General features: G+C 53.3%; 8 protein-coding genes across 8 annotated transcripts; 6 read left to right on the top strand and 2 right to left on the bottom strand.

The window, feature by feature from the left end:
• Positions 1–147: 147 nt before the first annotated feature.
• On the top strand, positions 148–1783 carry NECHADRAFT_23720 (uncharacterized protein; the record flags this gene model as incomplete). Its single annotated transcript, XM_003050426.2, has 2 exons — positions 148–1529; positions 1591–1783. Coding segments are annotated over 2 exons (1575 nt in total), but the record flags the coding sequence as incomplete, so codon positions are not given.
• Positions 1784–3154: 1371 nt separating this feature from the next.
• On the top strand, positions 3155–4053 carry NECHADRAFT_49056 (uncharacterized protein; the record flags this gene model as incomplete). The annotated part of the gene is made up of 2 exons (XM_003050425.1): positions 3155–3229; positions 3289–4053. The coding sequence occupies 2 exons, from the start codon at positions 3155–3157 to the stop codon at positions 4051–4053; spliced, it is 840 nt and encodes a 279-aa protein (XP_003050471.1).
• Positions 4054–4521: 468 nt separating this feature from the next.
• NECHADRAFT_123408 (uncharacterized protein) lies at positions 4522–6525 on the bottom strand (the record flags this gene model as incomplete). Its single annotated transcript, XM_003050036.1, has 3 exons — positions 4522–5866; positions 5920–6024; positions 6504–6525. The coding sequence occupies 3 exons, from the start codon at positions 6523–6525 to the stop codon at positions 4680–4682; spliced, it is 1314 nt and encodes a 437-aa protein (XP_003050082.1). The 3' UTR covers positions 4522–4679.
• Positions 6526–8269: 1744 nt separating this feature from the next.
• On the top strand, positions 8270–10292 carry NECHADRAFT_63627 (uncharacterized protein). The gene is made up of 2 exons (XM_003050424.1): positions 8270–9627; positions 9678–10292. Exons 1-2 carry the CDS (start codon positions 8355–8357, stop codon positions 10142–10144), a joined length of 1740 nt encoding a protein of 579 aa, XP_003050470.1. The 5' UTR covers positions 8270–8354; the 3' UTR covers positions 10145–10292.
• A 96-nt stretch (positions 10293–10388) lies between these two features.
• On the bottom strand, positions 10389–10947 carry NECHADRAFT_84833 (uncharacterized protein; the record flags this gene model as incomplete). Its single annotated transcript, XM_003050035.1, has 4 exons — positions 10389–10431; positions 10505–10762; positions 10844–10876; positions 10928–10947. 4 exons carry the CDS (start codon positions 10945–10947, stop codon positions 10389–10391), a joined length of 354 nt encoding a protein of 117 aa, XP_003050081.1.
• Positions 10948–11390: 443 nt separating this feature from the next.
• Positions 11391–12887, top strand: NECHADRAFT_49136 (uncharacterized protein; the record flags this gene model as incomplete). Its single annotated transcript, XM_003050423.1, has 2 exons — positions 11391–11438; positions 11499–12887. The coding sequence occupies 2 exons, from the start codon at positions 11391–11393 to the stop codon at positions 12885–12887; spliced, it is 1437 nt and encodes a 478-aa protein (XP_003050469.1).
• Positions 12888–14638: 1751 nt separating this feature from the next.
• NECHADRAFT_20376 (uncharacterized protein) lies at positions 14639–18563 on the top strand (the record flags this gene model as incomplete). The annotated part of the gene is made up of 3 exons (XM_003050422.1): positions 14639–14753; positions 14812–17942; positions 18039–18563. Coding segments are annotated over 3 exons (3771 nt in total), but the record flags the coding sequence as incomplete, so codon positions are not given.
• Positions 18564–19169: 606 nt separating this feature from the next.
• Positions 19170–21244, top strand: NECHADRAFT_48453 (uncharacterized protein; the record flags this gene model as incomplete). Its single annotated transcript, XM_003050421.1, has 3 exons — positions 19170–19639; positions 19690–21019; positions 21074–21244. 3 exons carry the CDS (start codon positions 19170–19172, stop codon positions 21242–21244), a joined length of 1971 nt encoding a protein of 656 aa, XP_003050467.1.
• Positions 21245–21314: the final 70 nt, after the last annotated feature.

Raw genomic sequence — 21314 nt, 5'->3', positions numbered from 1 at the left:
CCGCGGCGTCGCAGAGCCTATCGAGCTCCAGACACTCCTTTCTTCAACAAACGCCGGCGAGTACTCGGTGTCCGCTCCCTACAGTATTGCAACCTCCTCGAGTGCCGTCGTCTGGACATGGCTTCGCAACAACAACAGAGACAACAACAACAAGCAATCCGCCGACGCTACTCGGTTGCTGATCGTCTGCCTTCGGACATTTCTGCCTTTGCTTCTGACATGGCCCCTAATTCGGTCAACACCGCTGCTGCGCTGCCCAGGTATGCTCCCGCTCGTGACCTATCTCAGTCTCTAAAGGAGAGACACCTGAATTATTTCTCACACGACCGCCACGACAGCTCAAGTTCAGCACCCACAATGCCTCCTCCGCCTCGCAAGGACGACCCCGTCCCCTTCAGACGAGGACATGCCCGAGCCAAGTCCAGCGTGTCCAGTCTGAATCGGCAGGTCAACAGACTTTCACTTACTTTGCCAATTGCGCCCCCTACGAGCGACCCATCTCGGCCAACCCCAACCTCTGCACACATGTCTTCGGTACCCCCGACGCCTATCGACTCGGGGTTGACATCACCTGCTGACGCCAACGAATTCATCATTGCAATTGCTGCTCAGGAGAGACGAGTGCTGGAGCTACGTGAAGAGCTGTTCCGTGCAGAGGCAGAGCTTAACTCGCTCAAGAAGAGGTGGACTTCCCAGGAGAAGAAGGGTGATCAAATTCCCTTTGAGGCATTCAGGAGTCCTGTTCTACCCTCCGAAGAAGAGAGTGGCTCAAACCGGCGGAGTGCCGATATGGAGAGGAGGAAGTTGCTACAGCAGAATCAGACTCCGGCGACCCCCAGTCGACGAAGAGTCTTGCGCGGTGGGCACACGAGAACCCTTTCTCTGCTCTCGCCGGCGAAGCCAGACGTTGGGTTCTCGTTGCATCAGGATCGCGATCATGAATTTGAGCCTGTCAGGCTACCTTCAATAGAGCGCAGGACCGCTCAATTAACAAACCCACACCTAGCCAAGCGTGCCTCATGGCAGCCACGCAGCCAGCAGAACGCCGCCGTCCCCCAGGTTTTCGAGGATTTCAAGACGGGTTTCAAGGCTTTCGTCGAGGACATTCGCCAAATCACTGTCGGAGACGAACCCATCAGCGGCCAGACCGCTCAATTGGGTCGGGATCCATCCAGGACTCAGGACACGATTCGACCTAACCGACCTCTCCGACCCAAGGTGAGCACGGTCTTCGAGCCACCGCACACCGGCAATGAGGTTATGGAAGTCTCGGACAAATCTACAACATCGACTACGGGTACCAAGAACAAGACTGAACAGACCTCTCGCGAAAGGTCCAAGACTAAGAGTAAGCCATTCTCGTGGCAGCCTCTCGGATTTGACGCACTGGACGACAATGACTGGTCCAACTGGGAGTCGCCGGCCTCATCCTCAAAGACATCCCGCTGGAGCGGCTCTACCATGGGAAGTGGCGGTCTGGACGACCTGTCAGCCACTTCTGACGATGGGGAGCCTATTGACTCGCCATCGTAAGTAATTGCTGGGCTAGGGTTGGACGGATCTGGTGAGAATTGTGCTGACCTTGAATAGCAAGAAGAAGTCGACCGGTTACGAGACGCCCCTACTCTCCCCCAAGTTAGAGGAGATCCTCCCCAACATGGTCAAGGGCCTCTCACCCAGCAACCTCAAGCGCACCGCGACAAACCTAATGGACGAGTGGGAGAGGTCCCTCACTGATCCCCAATATCCTCATCAGTCGCAGAACAAGGAGAACAACGCATAGGTTCCCCAATTTTCTACGGCACACTCGGAGATTTCGATTATACATATGAAGCGATCTGGACAAATACACGGTATAAAAGGGCGTACACAGTTTCGGCAACACAGACCGGTATTTGACGACGGAAGAGAAAAAAAATGAGCCTCGGCGGCCCCTAGAGGAGTTGGCATATAATGGCTGGCATTTCTTTGCGAGTTGTTTAGCACACACATGAGGGGGGGAACATACGGGATTGTACATTGTGAGAGTGTTTCGTGTTTGGTTTTTTGCTTTCTTTGGATCCGTCTCTTGTTGGCTGCACGGTTCGTCTACAGGTTCTGTCTGCTTGTTCGGATTGCAGTTTTTGGTTGCTCTGTTGGTGTTGGGATAATGATACTGAGACGACCATCATGAGTGATGACTGTGGAATCGTCGCATTCTGAGTCAAATTCGCAATATTATTAAGTTAGAGCTCTTGAAGGTCCTGAAACATTGTACGTGAAGTGAGTGTCACTCATTAATTGCTTATCTTCCGACACGAGACAGTGTCGTACGGTGAAAGCTTTGATTCACAACAGGTTGATCGTCCATCCCCACGACGGGCCGTTTGGCCTGTGCTAGAGACACAGGCTCGTTGTCTTGGAGCTACGATACACAAAGACCATGTCTTGGCCACGCCAATCTCGAGCAGATCGACGATGAATGCAAGCCATGATCAACTACACGGACGGTTGCCAGGGCACCCGGGCCTCTGTGCTTTCCGTCGAGGTGGAGATGCCGAACAACGATAGCGGGATGTCGGCGGGTGGAGAAGATGGGGTCAAAGCGAGTGCGAGGGCTATTGACTTGCTACTGCAGGGATGTCAGACTGTGTAGCGGTGTCTGTTGCACGGGGAGATAATGTATGCAGTTGAGTTGAACTGCGGGTAGATGGATCGTTTCGTCCTGAGGTGTCCGAAACACCAGCGGGTGATGCCGCCTTTTTGAGAAATCAAGGGTTTAACGCCGAAGTCTCCGAATAATTGGGACGAGATGGAATGCATCATGCGGGGGTTATTCACTCTTTGTCTTTATGATGCGCAATCGAGAGACTTAGATTGGGTGGTTGGTACCGAAGCGTCCTAAAAACGGCGATGCGAATGCGAGGGCAAGCCATGGTGCTATTTGTAGTTGGCTCCTCGCATTGAATGGATTACGAGAGATGGCTTTTGTGAGTCTCGCACTCGCTAAATGACATTTTAACAAAGCCGAGTTTAATTCGAAATGTATATAATCTGATTGATCGGCCTTGCTGAATTGAATAGTGTTGCGCTTTGTTCATCATTGGCAGATGAGGAGTGATAGACTTTAACGTGATATCATCATTTTTATCTACTTCATTGCATAGTCTTCAAGATGAACACCGAGTTTCGTCCCAAATTGGCACCGACTAGGAAGCCTGCCACTTATCTAGCCAAAGTTCAAACCTTTGTAAGTCCAATGGCGGCAACTACATAAAACTCACCAACTTCTAACTTTGGATCCGCCAGTTCATCGTCAAAGATTCTCTTAAACCACACACCACCGTCCTAATAGGTTCCATCCTCCAACTTATCCTCTCTGCAACCCTTCCTTTCCGTTGGGCAGTTGTCCCCTCCGCTATCGTCTTTCTCAACTCGATCATCACAACTGTCCTCCAGCTCCGCAGCCCGAAACCAAACGAGTACACGACAGATACTGTACACGGCCGTGCGACAGCTCAGCTTCCCTTCCGAGACGGTACCTTTGGGAATAGGCCCGGTGCGAGTCCTGTTGTTGTCTTCAACCTTGGTGTCCAATCCAACCACCCACTTGGCGTCGCGGCACCGCACTTTGACAAGGTCGGAGATTACTTCAGGACTCTACACAATAATCTCACAGCTCGCCGAGATGAGCTAGGCATGTTGAGCTACTCAAACTGGCGAGGCGATGAGCGAACTAGTAACAACACCCTACTCCTGACATACTACTTCCGTGACGTCGAGAGCCTGAACCGCTTCGCCCACGAGGAACTGCACCGTAAGGCCTGGGATTGGATGAACAAGGAGAAACCGGCACATATCGGCATCTTTCACGAGACGTTTTGCGTGCCAGCACACGCTTACGAGACTATCTATGTGAACTGCCATCCAGTCTTGATGGGGAGGGCGACGGTCAAGACAAAGGGCGAAGAGGAGGCATGGATGAATTCTCTTGTAAGTGCGGATGTGCCTGCGTTGAAGACGCAATGGGCGAGGTTATCAAGGGATCCAAAGGGGAATCCTCGAGAGGAGTGAAGATGGTGACGTTGAACAGAGTGTGCTGGCTTGGGTGTTTACTTTGTTTATAGAATTTGGGAGCAGATGTTTGACACAACAACTTGACTATCGAATGCGTGTTCATACATTAAATCTGTAGTTAAATGAGCTTTATAGAAAGTTTAATTGGTGATAGACTTGTTCCTAATTCTCTAATATTGTAATCGTGTCAAAGTAGGTATCAAGAGATGCTGCTAAAGACTTGCTGAAGATGACTAGTGGCTGTGATATCCATGCCAAGTGGGAGTCAAGCTGTTGTTCAAATACCCGTTTCAAGACACTTGACAAGAGTCATCTTTCCAAAACTGCGTGTTATCTTTGACTGGATCGTATTCTCAAGGTCATCATCGCAAAGTCCTGCTCAACTTCTCAAGTTCAAAATGTAGTCGTGGATTCCTCCAAGGAAACACCTAGCGACTTATCTGTAATGCGAATGATAGTTTATGTACAAAACAAAAAGAGCAGTCGTGTCTATTCTGTCAAGCAGTAGGTTCTGAGCTATCCAAAGGCAAATGAACCAGATATCCTAATCCAAACTCAACACCTATAACGCCCAATGCTAGGAAACCCATGTCTTGACTCCTTTGACTGTTTAGTTTCTTTTTTTAAATCACGGTAAAAGCAGTGCCGCAAACAACACCCGCTGCAATGAGGAACGTTATTATTCCTGCCCCCGCCTTGTCCGTCATGGTGATGGCGCTATACGTCTTCTTGCCGTCTCTGTCTCCCGTCGTCGTGTCTCCAGCATTCGGGTCGCCCTTTGAAGTTCCTCCTGTTTTCTTCGTGACAGGGCTGCTCACCTTGTCGACGAGCGTGTACATAAAGATGGATAGGGCGCTCATCTGCGGACCTACGCCGACTGTGCCGTCGTATGTACCTGTGAGCCATGAGAAGCCGCACGCCGTGCCGGCAGGGCCTTTGTAACCCGTTGATGGTGATCCGTTGCAGACTCCCACTGCTGACTTGGCGCTCGATAACAGAAGCTTGGCGACCGAGTCATAAGTGTGAGGCGCCATCTGTGTCGTAGCGGCCATCCAACGTGCGAGGAATCCCTTGAAGTTCTGCTGATCCTGGTTGCACTGCTTGCTAGGCTCGCAGAACTGCTCGTAAATGACATTGTTCTTGACGAATTTCTTGTTGATGTTGGTCAGGATCCCGTCGACACGCTTCTTCCAAGTGTCGCTCTCGGTCATGTTGTACAGGACAGCTGCGCCGTGCAGGTAGATGCCGGCGTTGTAAGTCCACTGGTTCGTGTCGGTGCTGCTGCAGTTCGTTTCTCCAATTGTCACGCCGTCAAACACCTGGTGTTCGTCGGTTATGAGCCCGGCGTCAACCTCCCAGTCCCAGATCTTCTCCGCCCAGTCGGCGTAGGTGTCGTTTCCGGTGTAGCGAGCTAGTCTTGCGGCGATGTTGAAGAAGCACCCGTTGGAGATGGAGTTTTTGTAGTCGTAACCCGTGTTAAAGGTGAAAATCTGCCATCGCAGGCCGCCGGAGCAGTGTTTCGAGTCCCAGCGGCTGACGTACTCGTTGAAGACGGCCTGGGTGAGGGCGAGCCATCCGGGCTTGTCATCTGGGGGGTCGGGGAACTTGTGCTCGGCGGCGGACATGACGGCCATGGCCCAGAAGCCTTGATCGTCATTACCCTCGGTCAGGGTCTGGTTCTCGGGCATGTAGTCGTTGGTATCTCCGGCTTGGTGGACCAGTGCTTGCTTGGTGATGTCGTTGTACGAAGAGTCGCCTGTGAGCCACCAGTAGTCGATCATGGTTCCGAACAGGGCGCCCGCCTCCCACCCTAAGAAGTGTCAGCGACAGAAGTTCCTCGAGAGTTTCTTTTGGGATGGTTACAGTAGTAAGGGTCTGGCAGGTTGCCGGGTACATCGCCAGTGTTGTTTCCCGTGTAGTACTTCATCAAGCCATATGCGACAGTACTAGCAGCACTCTTGACAGACTCTAGTATAAGTTAGCCAAAGCTTCATCTATCGACAAGAGTTAAACTTGCTCTCATCCTCAAATGTTATCTCGAGGCCAGTCACTGCTGTCGTAAAGCCCAACACCGCAGTCGCTTTCCGTAGGAATGCCCTCATCTTGATACCCAGTCGAATGAATCACCACAACAAACTACCCTTCGAATCAAAACGAATGAAGAATCTTGGTTTCGAGAATGTCGGTGTCGAAAGCTGTCAAATCTGCTCACTCAAAGTCGGCTTACACCTTGGTACTACACGTTGATGGAGGCGGCTGCTGACAAGAATGCCGGGATGGCCGAACTCGAGCGAGAGAAGCCGGATACGAAGGGAAACGAAGACTATAGTTGGAAACACATGGGTAAGAACTTTACAAGTAAAATCAGGAATCGAATGGAATGGAAATTTAGAGTAAGAATAAAGATCTGGAGAAGAAGGATTCTTGAACGACGGAAGGAATCTAACTAACCCCCCTCTCTCGCCCCATCTTGTTAGAAAGTGCATGGACTCGCTCGCTTCTCGGCCACGCGTCTAGGAGGGGGGATGCCAGACGGAGACGGACTCCACTGGGTTAACGGTGAAGGGATGAGAGAGAAATGAAACTATCCAACGGCGAGGTCATCTCGTCCGGGGGGGGTCTTAGTCGAGGCCCTTTTTTCCCAACGGGAGGCGCAGCAAAGCTCCCCTTTGAGGCCCAGGGGTGTGCGCTCATTCTTCTCGTGTTTGGTTCAGTATCGGTTAGCGAACTCGTAAAACTCGGGGGGGCATTACATACGAACCGACGAATGGGTTTCGAGAAGTGTCAGTGAATGCCAAGATATTAGGATCTTCTCACATAAAAAATGCGTACAAGAGCCAATTACCAAACTGATCCTTTACACCAGCTGATCCAATACGGGATTAGACTTGATCTGGGGTGAGGAGGGGGCTGATTAAACTCGAGATCTAAACGACGCCAGCTTCTAATGAATGAATGATATTTCCATTTGTTTCAAGTCACCGGAGACGTCGTATCATGAGTCGTTTAGCTAATATGAAACTCTCCATGACAGTGGCTGTGCAAAAAAGGCGCCGAAAGGGTTGGACCCAGAGCTGCTCATCCTTACAAGGGGGCCAAGACGGGAGCCCGGGAATATTCATCTTGGCCATTCACAGACGTCGAGCTTCAACCCGCGTGTAAATTGTTAATGATAAATAAGATTGAGTCTAGCGTAGGCATTTAAACCGGCATGGAACAGGCAAGGGCCTTGAATTATGGGGATGGGCTAATTGCGACCTCTTGCGTCCACCTTGTGCTTTGTGCTGGGATCAGAGTACGTAACCGAGCATACGTATGCTGGGGGGTTGTCCGCGTATGTTTGTGCGTGTACATAATGCCGCCGTCCCGAACATTGTTTCAATTGTTGGTCTGGAATGCTTGGGTTTTCTACTGGAGTGATAGGTCGCTATTCTTTGTCAGCGGGACTATTATGTTTTTAATCGCCGTTTTGTGAAGGAATGGATGGTCGGAACTCATAGTCAGTCACCCACATCCCGAGTTATAAACCTCGAATCGACCACGGAGGCATCGGCTAGATATGTCACGTCACATAACTTAAAGCAATGTTAAACTAGGTTGGTATACAACATTGAGGCAAGTCCAGGTCTTTCAAATAAGTTTGTTTAGTTCCTTAGTGTCGCATATGTCAACACAAGTAGCCAGAGGTGCTTGTGCATGACAGATGTCAGCGTGGCTCACTTACACCGAACTGATCCGTGGATCCATTCCTATATGGTCAGCCCAACAGGACATGAGCTTATGACAGACTGCACTACGAGAATTATCACAAGCGCCCAAAGCTCGCTGATAATCAACTCTTATCCTACTCATCTCTCGTTCGTTTCGTTAACAAGCCAGGCCAGCCAACTCCAGCTGAGCAAATGCCAAGCATCCACTAGTAATCCCCATCGGCTACAGTCAACTCCAACAACCGAGCTATTGTCCTCGGCAACGTTGTTCCCCTCACAAAGAACCCCCCGGATAATGATTTCGGCGACACAAACTGAGTCCCTGCAACCTTCCGCTCTCATTGCCGTCCTGCAGAGGCTTGATCCAACCCCCACCAAAACCCCGCGATTCGGAGCCAATCCCCCGCCTTCACCTGTCAATGGGTGACCACCGGCTGATTTGGGACGTCACTTGGTACCTTTTGACGGCACGATGTAGCTCACCTGATTCTTTGTGACTGTCACTCTATAATCGCTCTCTCTTCTTGCATGCGATGATTTCATAAATTCGTTGTTCTAAAGTTTAAATAATTGTTCAACCTATCAATCATGTCGTCCAAACACTTCATCAACGATCCAACCCATTTGGTCTCGTCTGCTCTCCACAGCCTGACTCTCACCAACCCCTCGGTTGCTCTAGACTCAGACCACAAGATCATCTACCGCCGACCTGACTCAAATGCCGCCTCTCAAGTGTCCATCATCTCCGGCGGAGGCTCCGGTCATGAGCCTTCATTCGCTGGTATGGTCGGCCAGGGCATGCTCTCTGCAGCTGTTGCAGGTACCATCTTTGCTAGCCCTTCAGCCGAGCAGATCCGCACCGCCATCACCTCTCGCGTCGATACATCAAAGGGTGTTCTGGTTACTGTGATGAACTACACCGGTGATGTCCTCAACTTTGGAATGGGTGTTGAAAAGGCCAAGGCCGCCGGTCTCGCCGTCGAGATGGTCGTTGTGGGCGACGATGTTGGTGTTGGCCGTGCAAAGGCTGGCAAGGTAGGAAGGCGTGGTATCGCAGGCACCGTCCTTGTCCACAAGATCTCTGGAGCCCTGGCAGCTCTGGGAAAGCCGCTTGATGTGGTTGCCAAGTATGCCCGGCTGACTGCATCCAACCTTGTTAGTGTGGGTGCCAGCCTGGAGCATGTCCACGTTCCTGGCCGCAAGGTCGACAGCGAAGGCAGCCTAGAAGCAGGAGAGGTTGAGCTGGGAATGGGCATTCACAATGAGCCAGGCTCCGGACGAGAAAAGGCTGACCTGCCCGACCTTGTGAGCAAGATGCTCAAGCAACTGCTTGACACCATCGACAAGGACCGAGCATTTGTTAATGTCAGCTCGAAAGAGGTGGTTCTCATGATAAACAACCTCGGCGGGGTGAGCGTTCTTGAACTGGGTGGCATCACGGCCGAAGTTGTGAGCCAGCTCGAGTCAAAGCATAATATCCGTCCCGTCAGAGTCCTAAGCGGCACCTACATGGCCAGTCTCAACGGTCTTGGTTTCAGCATCACTCTTCTCAACGTTGTCTCTCCCGACTTTGATGCCCCAAGCATGATCGAGCTACTCGACGCCCCTAGCGAAGTCGTGGGATGGTCTGCACCTATCCAGTCTCGCACATGGGAAGCCAAGAACTCAGCCACAAGAACAGGCAACGACGGTGCAAGCCAGGATGCTCAACCCAGCGATCTCAAGATAGACGCCAACTCTGCGCAGAAAGCATTTAAGAGGGCTTTGGAAAAGGTGATTGCGGCTGAACCAGAGGTTACTCGATATGACACTGTTGTCGGTGATGGAGACTGTGGAATCGGTTTGAAGAGGGGAGCTGAAGGTGAGTCTGACATCTCGGAGCGTGCCTAATACTTACTGACGTGGCCATAGCGATCTTGAAGCATCTTGAAGAGCGTCCTTTCACCGGAGACATAGTGGTGGACCTCTCCTCCATCGTCACCGTTGTGGAAAACACTATGGATGGAACGTCTGGTGCCCTCTACGCCATCTTCCTCAATGCTCTAGTCCATGCTCTTCGTGGTCTCGCCCCAGGCAATGCATCCCCCGAGGTCTGGGCCAAGGCTCTCAAGCAGAGTAGTGATGCGTTAGGTAGATATACGCCAGCCCGCCCAGGCGACCGCACCTTGGTTGACGCCCTTCATCCCTTTGTTGAGGTGCTGGGCCAGACAGGCGACGTGAAGAAGGCAGCCGAGGCGGCGAGGAAGGGAGCTGATGAGACCAAGGGTATGCAAGCCAGCCTCGGACGGACTGTTTATGTCGGAGGTAGCGGATATCAGGAGGTTCCTGATCCTGGTGCCTGGGGACTGGCCTGCTTCTTCCTTGGCTTGAGCGAATGATTCTGTTATGTCTGACCAAGGTGAAAAATAGAATTAAAGTGCTTCACACAGGTACTAAGATGCAAGACGTGCGAAGTAGAGCGTAAAGACTGCAAAGTTAATCAAAGAACGGGAGAGTGCGTACGCGTAAATCAACTTGTTTTCAACGCCTATGGAGTCCCTGTGAGCCTTGCCCGAAGACATACAAAACATCCCATTCTCAAAGTGAATCCTCAGCCCCCAAACATCGTGACGGAAAGGAAAATTAGCTTAGGAGCACCAAGATAACACTATCTCCTCGCAGGAACCTGTGGACACGTTAGCTTTTGTCCCTGAAAAATCGTCACCGCCAGGGGTGAAGGAGAGCCCAGGTGTACGCACATCTTGCTGATGAACCGATCCTTGTTCACTGGTCGACCCTTCTTTCCGTTTGCTAACCGGGGTGTCTCTGTCCACATCTCCTTCACGTTCTCGAGAACCATGTTGCAGTGTCGGTCAAAGGCCTTGACACGCGCCAGGAGCTTGCGGTTGTTGCGAATCGAGATGAGCACCTGGATGTGCGAGCGCACGGCGGTCTGGAGGATGGAGAGGGGGCCGGCGGAGAACTCGTGCTCCTCGAGCTGAGCAATCTCGTACTCTCTGTGAGGGGTCATACGTTAGCAATTGTCGTCTCGTCGCGGGGCTGGGCAGCGAGTGTCGAGGATGGGCCGTAGCACATACGTGAGATCTGAGCGCGGCTTGGTGAGAAGCTCCCTATCATCTTGTTAGCCATTGATCCATCGAACTAGAACAGACGTGACGCACTGAATCTTGGGGTCCGACATCTTGAAGGCTGTCCGTATGGATGATTGTCGGTGATGTTGAATGCGGCGCGCAAGGCTGAAAGCCCACAGAGCTCAAAAAGTCGATGTTTGGGGTGGACTGCACCTGATTGGTCGCGACAGTGGAGCTCCCCTCCGGCTTCTCACTGGTCAGGTGACAGCAGTTCCTTGACTGGGCGGGCAAGCCTAGGTCCACTGCAGAAAGCGGAAAGACGCTGCTACCCTCGGACTCAATTTTGGGGTTCTGATGCGGAGGTTGAAAAGCATTGCCGCGGACCGAGGACACTACCACAGCCTCTAATACCCCCTCCTCCTCTCGATGCGCATGTCGATCGCATGTGCGCATCGCTAATATCTTTGTGATGTCCTTCCGAACTTTTGCTGTCCGAGCTGGTGCGGCTGTCAATGCTGCAAGCTATCGAAGCTCAACAAGAAGTGGTTTCAACATGGTTCAGCAAGCAAAGGTCTTGAGCTCCTCTCTCGGGGCTCGACAGGTGAGATACAGGCTTCAATGACGTTATCGGAGGTTCAGTCTTCTAATTGGATCGGTGCAGCTATCTACCGAAGCGACCTCGATCAAGGAGCTGCGCGACGATGAACCCAACGATGTCGTTTTCGAGAGCAAGTATGGTCTGCGCACCGTCATGCTCAACCGACCCAAAAAGCTCAACTCTCTCAATGCTTCCATGATCCGCAAGATTGTTCCCCGGCTGGTGGAGTGGGAAAAGTCCGACCTGGCCAACGTTGTCGTCATGAAGGGTGCTGGTGAAAAGTCTCTGTGCGCTGGAGGTGATGTCGCTGCCCTCGCCCACTTCAACCAGCAAGAGGACGGATGGAAGAAGTCAGCCGAGTACTTTGCCCTCGAATACAAGCTCGACCACTACATTGCGACATATCAGAAGCCCTACATTGCCTTCATGGACGGTATCACCATGGGTGGTGGTGTTGGTCTCAGCGCCCATGCTCCATTCCGGATTGCGACCGAGAAGACTGTCTTTGCCATGCCCGAGACCACCATCGGCTTCTTCCCCGATGTTGGCGCTTCCTTCTTCCTCCCCCGAATGAACGGATCTGTCGGAACCTACCTGGCGCTGACCAGTGACCGACTCACTGGTCCTAATGTCTTTTACTCTGGCATTGCCACCCACTACCTCCACTCCACCAGCCTGCCCGATCTGGAGGCTCGCCTGGCTGAGCTCCGGTTCCGAGACAGCGACGACCTGCCTGCACGACTGGCCCTTATCAACGAGACCCTGGAGGAGTTCTGTACCGGCCTCCCCTATGACCAGCCCTTCGCCCTGAGCGGCGAGATTCGTCGGGCCATTGACAGGTGCTTCAACAAGAACACCATCAGCGACATCATTGCTGCCTTGGAGTCCGAGCGGGGTGCGACTGAGGAGTGGGCGCAGAAGCAGATCAAGACTCTGCACAAGCGGTCACCCACCGCCGTGCACGTGGCCCTCCGCCAGATGCGCGTCGGTGGCGAGTGGGATATCGCTGAGACCTTCAAGAAGGAGCACCAGATCTCATCCAAGTTCATGCAGCATCCTGACTTCACCGAGGGTGTGACGGCTCTGCTCATCCGCAAGGAGACGCCCAAGTGGTCGCCCGAGTCCCTGGAGGACATTGCTACCAAGGACAACGTGACCAAGCCCTTCTTCGAGTTTGACCCGGAGAGCGACATCGAGCTGTTCACCGATCGGACATACTCGGAATACCCTCACCAGAGTATCGGAGTCCCCACCGAGAAGGAGATTCGCAAGGTTCTCTCTGACGGCAGCTACAGCCAGGAGGAGCTAGCCAACATCATCATCGCATCTCGCCGGGGTCGCCAGGGTATCTCGGAGGTGGTCAAGGAGATCATCGCCCGCAAGACCGATGTGGACGCCCGCGGCAAGGCTAGGTGGTTGGCAGATGAGTCCACGCCTGGAAGCAAATTGTAAGAATATTAGATAATTTGTAAAAATAGAAGTCACTACCTGATTATCCTGGCGTAGTGCGTGTGTCGATAGATGAAATGTGATGACTTTCTGATGATGGTGCAATCAATTTGTTGATGGACGTGAAACTCGTTAATGGGGCTGATGAAGCATCATGGGTATTGTCGTGAATGGTGAAAATGGAATGGGGGGAATAGTGGCGAATGAGATGAAAGGTGTGGGGTTGCGATAAACCACCAAGATTCCGTTTGATGAGAGATCAAACGATGGTCGAAAAGCCTCATCGAAATAAGCAGACTACAGGGGGGTAGCAAACAAGGAGGGGCCTATCAGCGCGTAATGGAGGGTTGGACAGGCGGTGGTGCATAGGCCAAAACAAAACACCAGGCCCTCTTAGCCAAACAGGCGGAGTTAAGAGATGATAAGCACGGCTACCAGCAGGAGGTAAGGAACAAGACGTTGAGAAAGTGGAGATAAAGTCGAGGGGAAACTTCATCGACTCATCGTCTTCCCACATGGCGTCTGTAGGCATCCGGGAGATGGGGTGCGAAAGGAAGATGGCCTCGGGCAACAGACGAGAATATAAAAGGGACAAGGCCCCGCCCCGGAGAGGCCTTGAGAAGAAAGACTAGACATCTTCGCCTTCCTTGCCCCCTCTCAGGTCTGCCATTTTCCATCTCATCTCTGGTCCAGTTTTCCGTCATCGAAAGGGAGCCGCCAGCTGCTGGGTTGGCCAAAGCGAAACGACCTGCGAAAAAGGTGCGGTAAGGGAGTTGAACAAGATACGTACCTCTCTCTAGCTGCAGCAGCTCAACGGAGACAAAGCTGCGGGAACCAAGCCACGAACCCCGACGTCAAAACGAGAGCGAACTCGAAGCACGTGAGAAAGCAGCTTCCGGTGCCTGGCCGGTGAGCTGACTACGCATCCGAAGGAAGCGAACTAAACAAAGAAGGTTTCCAGAGCTTGACAGCTTCGGAGCCAACGACCTCAAAACTCAAAGCGGGGCCGAAACTCTCTCTCCGGCGCCGTACCTCTCGGGAATAGTGGGCCTCACCCTCCGGTCTCCGGTCCCACCTTCCATTGTCGGCGCGTCTCGCTCAGGTGGGTGCGCGCTAACTCACGTCACTGGCGCTGCAACCACTAAATCAGAACCCACAGGGGTCTCTCAACCACTCGAGTGACACGGCCGCCCTCCAACTTGAGCATCCAATCCACCGCCTGCCAAGGTCAGGGCCAACAGTTACAACACCCGCCGACGCCTCTACAACACCTGCATCACAACGCGACATCACCACCTTCCTTCCTTTGCGTGTCCGTGTTATTGATTGATGATTGACCTCTGGTTTGATACTTAATCTCTTCCTTGTCCATCTTCCCCTCTCAATTTCTTCTCCTCTTTTTCCCCCCCTCCTTCTCGTTGTCCAGCCAGCGTGCACGTCTCCCCTCAGATCTGCAGCTTAAAGAGGTTCCACCCTCACGACGCGACTTTTGGCGGACGAGGCGCGTCACGAGAATGACGCCCGCCTCCCGAATTTGATATCACATCCCGGCCAACGAGCTCAAACATTAAACCTCGCCTCGCTCTAGCTCCACATATCCACCCTTCTCCCCGTCAACCCTTTTCGTCTCAATCACTCGCACAACCTTCCCGTCGACGACATCTCGAGGATTCTGAACTGTCACTTCGCCTCGAGTGATTGAGACACCGCGTCGGCTTATCTCTGACCTTTTCCCCTCCTGGGGACTGACCGCCATGGCGTCGCCCATGCCTTTTGCCCCCCCGGGCGACTGGAATCCCAATAACGGTCAGACGATGCAGCGAAATAACGAAGTTGATGAGTCGGGTGTCCAAGTGAGGCCCATGGGCCGTATGCCTCCCGATGATGACCTTATCTTGCTGCATACATGGCTAACACTGCCCTACAGTCAAGGTTCATTACACCTTCGACAAGGAGGCCAAGGTTAACTGCCTGGCCCGGTCATCCCAGACTCTCAATGTACAGACAGTTCCCCTCGACGAGAAGAACTCGATTGGCATCGTCGACTTGCGCGCGTGCCTGCAGGCGGTCACCGATTGCAGCCCCGAACTCGCCAGCCATGGCAACGAGACCAACACCGATTTTACCGTCTACTCTCTCGACTACTCGGAACCAGACACACCACTTGTGGGGCAGGGCATGCTATCATGGGCATTGGATACGATGCGTGGTGACTGGGGTGCCCAACCACCCAAGATGGTCACAGGGCGAGTCACCAAGAACCTCCTCGCCGTCTTTGGAGGAGGCAATCCCGAGATCCTAGAGGTCAAGTTGAGATTTACCGTCTGCCCCAGGGTTCAAAAGCCTGAGCCCACCCAGGATATGCAGCTTGCGCGGTCTACAGAGACACTCATGACACCCGCAGGTGCTGCTGAATGGAGCTCGTTCCTTCAATCCAACCCTCAGATTGGTCACTCAGCACATGTCTCCCGAGTGGCATCACCTGCCCTCTCCCAAGGACCTCCAGCCCCCGAAGTCCAGCGGGTAGCCCCAACACCTGTCGACCCGGCAACAGCCCCGAACCAGCCCACGTCAAGACCAGCTAGTAGAAGTTCACGCAAGAGGGCGCCGACAGGGCGTCCCCGTGGTCGACCAAGGAAAAAGCCAGCTGAAGGAAACACTTCAGGATATGAGGACGGAACCGAGGGCGAGGATAGCGGCCCCGCCAAGAAGAAGACCAAGACGGCGACGAACACGACCAAGGAGACAAACCAGGCCAGCCAGACCAAGGAGATCAAGACGACGAAGCCAGTCAAGACAACCAAGGTTGAAAAGACAGCACCAAACCCATTCACCTCTGGGCCGGATTCTCTACGCGTTACTGCCAGTACTGCCAGTTCGCTCCGAAACTTCCGCCCTGTTGGCCCAAGCAATGAAGCCGTGACTAGCAACCACCTACAGGAAGTTCCTCGAGCTCCTACACCAGTGCCTGAGGGCGGTCCATTAAATATGCCTCGAGGTGGCCCAAAAGGGCCCAAGCCTCGGCGGGAGTCATCCATGCGACAAGAAATGACAGCCAACCTGAGCAACCAAATTCCCCCGAGGCCTGCCCGCGCCCTCTCTCCAAGCCAGGAGGACGGCCGCTCCCCTGAATCGGCCATCGAAACGCCAGCCTACTCAGAAGATAGCCCGCAGGATATCCGCTCGTCTCCTCCAGTTCCTCGAAACGCATCATTCATGCAATCCAGCCCGCCCATGTCAAGTCCTATTCTCCCTCCGATGCCCGCACCCGTGCCAGATTCAACTTTTACGGACGACATCGACGACCTCTTTGATGAACCCATTCTCCAGCCGGTCAAGGAGAGTCGGATTCGAGGACGACCCCCAGTCCCACGAGTGCTAGAAAGTGTAGACAGCACAGGCATCCCAACTCAGGTCTTCAGGATAGACGGCCCAGATGGCCAGGATCTCGTCCATATCCAGAGCTTCAACACACCCCATCCCACCTCGGGTCCAGTTGGGCCTCAGTTGGAGCCTTCCCTGCCCCTACCTATGCCCCGAAAGAACCATGTCCAACCTCAGACAGCCCGAAATCCCCCCCAAGCGCGACCTCAGCGCCGCTCACCACCAACTCCACCTCCCACCACAGACGCCCCTGAGAAGATGGCAAGTCCAGTTCCTGTCCGGGTGCCTTGTGCAGCAGAAGCTCCTCAACCTCAGGTTGAGTCCCAAAACCAACCCTGCGATGGGTTGGATGAGCCCCTTCTTCAATTAGTGCGAGCGACCTCAGGTCCTGAGCCCATGCCTTCAACTGAGACTAATCAGATTCCACAAGGAACTCTACCTCCTCGAGAACCAGTCTCTAACCCAGTCAAGCCCCAACCTCGCGGGTCTCGACACCTGAATCGATCGCAGTCCGCCGGTATCTTGCCATTGCCCTCAGTTCCCGCTAGTGAGCCTGTCAGACCATCGACACTCTCCGAGTCTCATCTTGCCGAGCCCATTAGAGCATCGACCGAGATTCCAACATGCCTTCGTCGATCTAACTCTATGGCTCTGCATCTACCAGTTCCTGCCAGCGACCCTATTGGCTCAGTCGAATCGCTAGAGCATTTGGCCATGCCTCCACTCCCCGGGGCATCTTTCCCACAAAGCGATGCTCTCCCCGGGATGCCCTCATCGCCGCCCTACAAATACAAGAAGAACATGGTGAAGAAGCACGCGATCAAGCAGAAGCTGGAAATGGCTATTCTGAATGGAGAGATGCCTCCTTTCTGTACCAACTGTGGCGCCATCGAAACACCAACTTGGCGCAAGATCTGGGTTCAGGAACGCGAGGGAGTTCCCCAGCATGTCGACTACAAGGACAAGCCCGGACAGATCACAGCGATTGAGATTACAAAGCGAGATGAGCAAAACGTTCCTCTAGCATACCGGCTCGTCAAGAAATCCCTGGGCCTGAAAGACATTCGAGATGCTTGGACAGAACAGCTTCTCTGCAACCCGTGTGGTATCTGGATAGGCAAATACCGAATCCACCGCCCTCAAGATAAATGGGACAACGCCTTTGGACCCCTTGGCCAAAGCCGACGAAAGCGTGGATCCAGCACCAACCCCAACTCCAACTCCTCCCGGGCCAAGAGGGCTCGCACAAAGAGTATTTCTCACCCCAACCCTACTTCCGAGGCCTACCCAGTTACAGATCCTCTCGGCCCTGTTCAGCCATCTTCACCCAAGCAGTCTGGCTCTATCCTTCCCACCAAGGAGCAGGGAGGCGATGTGCTAATGGGCAACACCCTCACTCTCCCTGGCCTCGATGGGCTGCCAAACAACGACAGGGACCGATCAAACCCGGGGTCAACTCATTCCAGAAGTTCCCGAGGACTTGGGACAGCTAACAGCCCCATCGAAATGGACATTGATGAGGACCTCGGCAACACCCGGCGCTTGTTGTTCTCCTCTCCACAGAAGGATCCGACCCTGAAGACTCTTGGAGAGATTAACGCCAACGTTGTCAAGGTGACAGAGGCTCGTCAAGACAAGGAATTGGCTGTGGAAAAGGAGAATGTGACCACTGAGGTCCGTGGCGAGAAGCAAAGTGAACAAGATGCCCTGGAGGCCCTGTTCCACAGCCCAGCTCGTCCCTCCACTCCTCCGCCCAAGTCCAAAGCTCAGGCTCGTGGCGAGAAACAAAGTGAACAAGACGCTCTGGAGGCTTTGTTCCATAGCCCTGCTCGGCCGTCTACCCCTCCGCCCAAGTCTAAGGCTGAGGCGCAAACCACTCCCTTCAAGACTCCTACACGTCCTACACCAAGCCACCGACCCATCACCCGCAGCGTCTCGCGATCTATTAGATCTGTGAGGGGCATGATGTCTCCTAGCCAGCAGGCACTACTTCAGAAGACGCCTACCAAGACTCCTCGTTCCGCGGGCCTTAGACGGAGCCCGCGGCTGAACGTTGACAACCTTTTTGATACCCCCACGTGCCGTACCATCACGCAGTTGCTCTCGGAGCCATCTTTCGACTTGGATAACAGCCAATTCGACTTCTCCAGCCTCCCGAACATGGAAGTTACCCAGAACATGATAGTAGAGTTTGGCAACTTCCTCAGCACCGATGGTATCATGCCCAGCTCTCCTCCCCGAGATGGTGCCCTGGCTTTTGGCTACAACGGCTCTGATGATGTGTGCGCCGAATGGGGCATGGAGCAAAAAGTCACTGTTGAGGAGGCTAAGGAGTAGCCTATTATGGTTTTATGAATGGAGTTTTGCAGCATGATAGAGATTTGTTGGACAACAGGTACATGGAGGGCATCAACAGCACAGAATTGAGTGTTCAAAGACACAGGGATATGATAGTAACTACATACATAGATGGCGCTGGATGGACTTTTTTTATGGATCAAGGCAACGGCGTTTGCCTGTGGATATGATACCTCTGTAGTAGCTTAGTAGCCTTTCAAGGGCATAATTGATGATTTGTATGGATATCATTGTCTTTTGCATACATCTCCATTGCTCGAAGTGATACTCTATACCTCTATTCTGGTGTATGTCAACGCCTTTACATAGGTAGCTCGTACCGTGCACGCACTGTATGTGAGGACTGTGTTTCGTCCCCACTCACTTAACGCGGTTGGATTTTGAGACGCGTCTGCTCGCGTCCAAATTAAGCCCCTCCAACCACCATCACCATAACGACCGACTTTCTTCTCAACTGTCAAAGACACACTCGAATTTGTGATAAGAGCGGAAAGCGATCAATCATTGTTCCCTGTCGCCTCCATTGCTTTCCCGTCGTCCACCATGGCCGACGCAGACCTCCAAGACCGCTTCTCCCCCAACAAGCCGCTTGAGCCCGATGTTCTCAGCGAGCTCCAATCCATCATGCGTCTCCACAGCCTCTCCCCCGAGGATCTCTTCTTCAAGTGGGAGTCGTACTGTATCAAGCTCGATACCGACGCCCAGATCGTGACGCTCGAGGGGTTGCGCAATCTCAAGCAGAGCATCCAGGATGAGCTCGAAAAGACACAACGACAGGTGCACGTCAAGACGGAGAGGAAGGTTGCCGGTACACCAAGAGGTGGTGCAAAGGGCGGCGATGTGTTTGGGATGTTGGATGGATTGGTTCCGAGTACGCCAGGGTCAGGCGGCAAGTTGAGCAGGACGCTTGCGACTGGTAGTGCGTTCAAGAGGAAAATGGAGACTCCCAAGGGGTTGACGAGCTCGCCAGCTACTGGGATGAGCGAACAGCTAAAGTCTATGAATGGACTCCCGTATGTTTTTCTCTCTGGCATTCTCTACGCCCATTGCTAACATTCAGAAGACCTACGTCCTTCAACGATCGAACGAACCCCGGAGAAGTCGTCGAGATCCTCAACGACCGCCTCGCCGCAGCCGAACCACCAATTGCGCCCTTCTCCGAGCCACGCGTAAAGCTCACAGCCGGTTCCGACCAGAAGAAGCTCGGATATAAGCCATTGGTGATGAAAATTTCAGAAACGAGCGAGATTCTCGACGACCGGATCGACAGCTTCATGGCGCTTATCCAAGAACACCATGGCCTAGATGAGGCAGCTTTTGGCAGCGCCGCAGCACAGAGCACTACTGAGGTTGTCGCTGTTGGCCGAATTGCGTCGGATTCGACAGAGGGAAAACTCAATGCTGCGTCGTTGGTGTTTGAAATGTCGAGACGAGGTGGTATGGGTCTCAGAGTGCCCCTAAAGATGGACCACGTCCGCAGTTGGTGCTTCTTCCCTGGTCAGATCGTGGCTCTTCGAGGAACCAATGCCTCTGGGACTGAATTCGTCGTCAAGGAGATTCTCGAGATCCCTCTACTCCCCAACGCTGCCTCTCTACCCTCTGCACTTGAAGGTCATCGCGAACGACTCCGTGGTGGTCCCGATGCCATGGAGGAGGATGCAGAACCTACACCCTTGAACGCCTTGTTCGCGTCTGGTCCATACACGGCAGATGATAACCTCGACTTTGAGCCTCTTCACGCCCTGTGTACTCAAGCAGCTGACACCTATGCCGATGCGCTCGTCCTTACTGGCCCATTCCTCGATATCGACCACCCCCTTATCGCGACGGGTGACTTTGACCTCCCTGAAGAGGCCAACTTTGACCCTGATACTGCCACCATGACGACCGTGTTCAAGTACCTCGTCTCGCCCGCCTTCAACCGCCTCGTCTCCTCAAACCCCGCAATCACCATCATCCTCGTTCCCTCTGTACGAGATGTGCTAGCAAAGCACGTCTCATGGCCACAAGACTCAATCCCGAAGAAAGAGCTCGGTCTTCCCAAGGCAGTGCGTATCGTCACGAACCCCATGACGCTATCAATAAACGAGCTTGTGCTTGGCGTCTCGTCACAAGATATCCTCTCCCAGCTACGCTCTGAAGAGGTGGTCTCTCGTGGCGGTCCTCAACCCGGCGGTGACTTGATGGGTCGACTTTGTCGCTACTTGGTTGAGCAGCGGCATTACTTTCCCCTATTCCCGCCTACAGATCGGTCCAGGCTTCCCAAGACAGGCACGGAAGAGGGCATTGCCACTGGTGCAGTGCTGGATGTAAGCTATCTCGAGCTGGGCGAGATGGTCAATGTGCGGCCAGATGTCATGATGGTTCCCAGCTTGCTACCTCCTTTCGCAAAGGTACATTCTTTGACTTCCTCCTCTTGACCCAACATTATGCTAACGGATATCTAGGTCGTTGAAAGTGTCCTTCTCATCAACCCAGGTTACCTCTCCAAGCGTCGAGGCGCTGGTACATACGCACGCATGACGCTGCATCCTCCCACAGTGCCCGATGGTGGCAGCGAAGCGATGACGGGCCATCAAATATTCAACCGAGCTCGCGTTGAGATTGTGAGGATATAGAGATAGAAGTCACATCTGACTATATGTAATGTAACGAGCCACGTAAAAAGAAGGGGGTCATGGAACGATG

The sequence above is a fragment of the Fusarium vanettenii genome (assembly GCF_000151355.1).
Source record: "Fusarium vanettenii 77-13-4 chromosome 9 genomic scaffold NECHAsca_6_chr9_2_0, whole genome shotgun sequence".
Taxonomy (NCBI): Eukaryota; Fungi; Ascomycota; class Sordariomycetes; order Hypocreales; family Nectriaceae; genus Fusarium; species Fusarium vanettenii.
Note: the sequence above shows the minus strand (reverse complement) of the source record. Positions and strands in the feature narration are given on the sequence as shown.

Excerpts from the sequence above, each read along its gene's own strand:
- NECHADRAFT_63627 (XM_003050424.1), top strand. The coding sequence starts at position 8,355 with ATGTCGTCCAAACACTTCATCAACGATCCAACCCATTTGGTCTCGTCT. Across the intron at positions 9,628-9,677 it reads TTTGAAGAGGGGAGCTGAAG|CGATCTTGAAGCATCTTGAA; the intron begins GTGAGTCTGACA and ends ACGTGGCCATAG.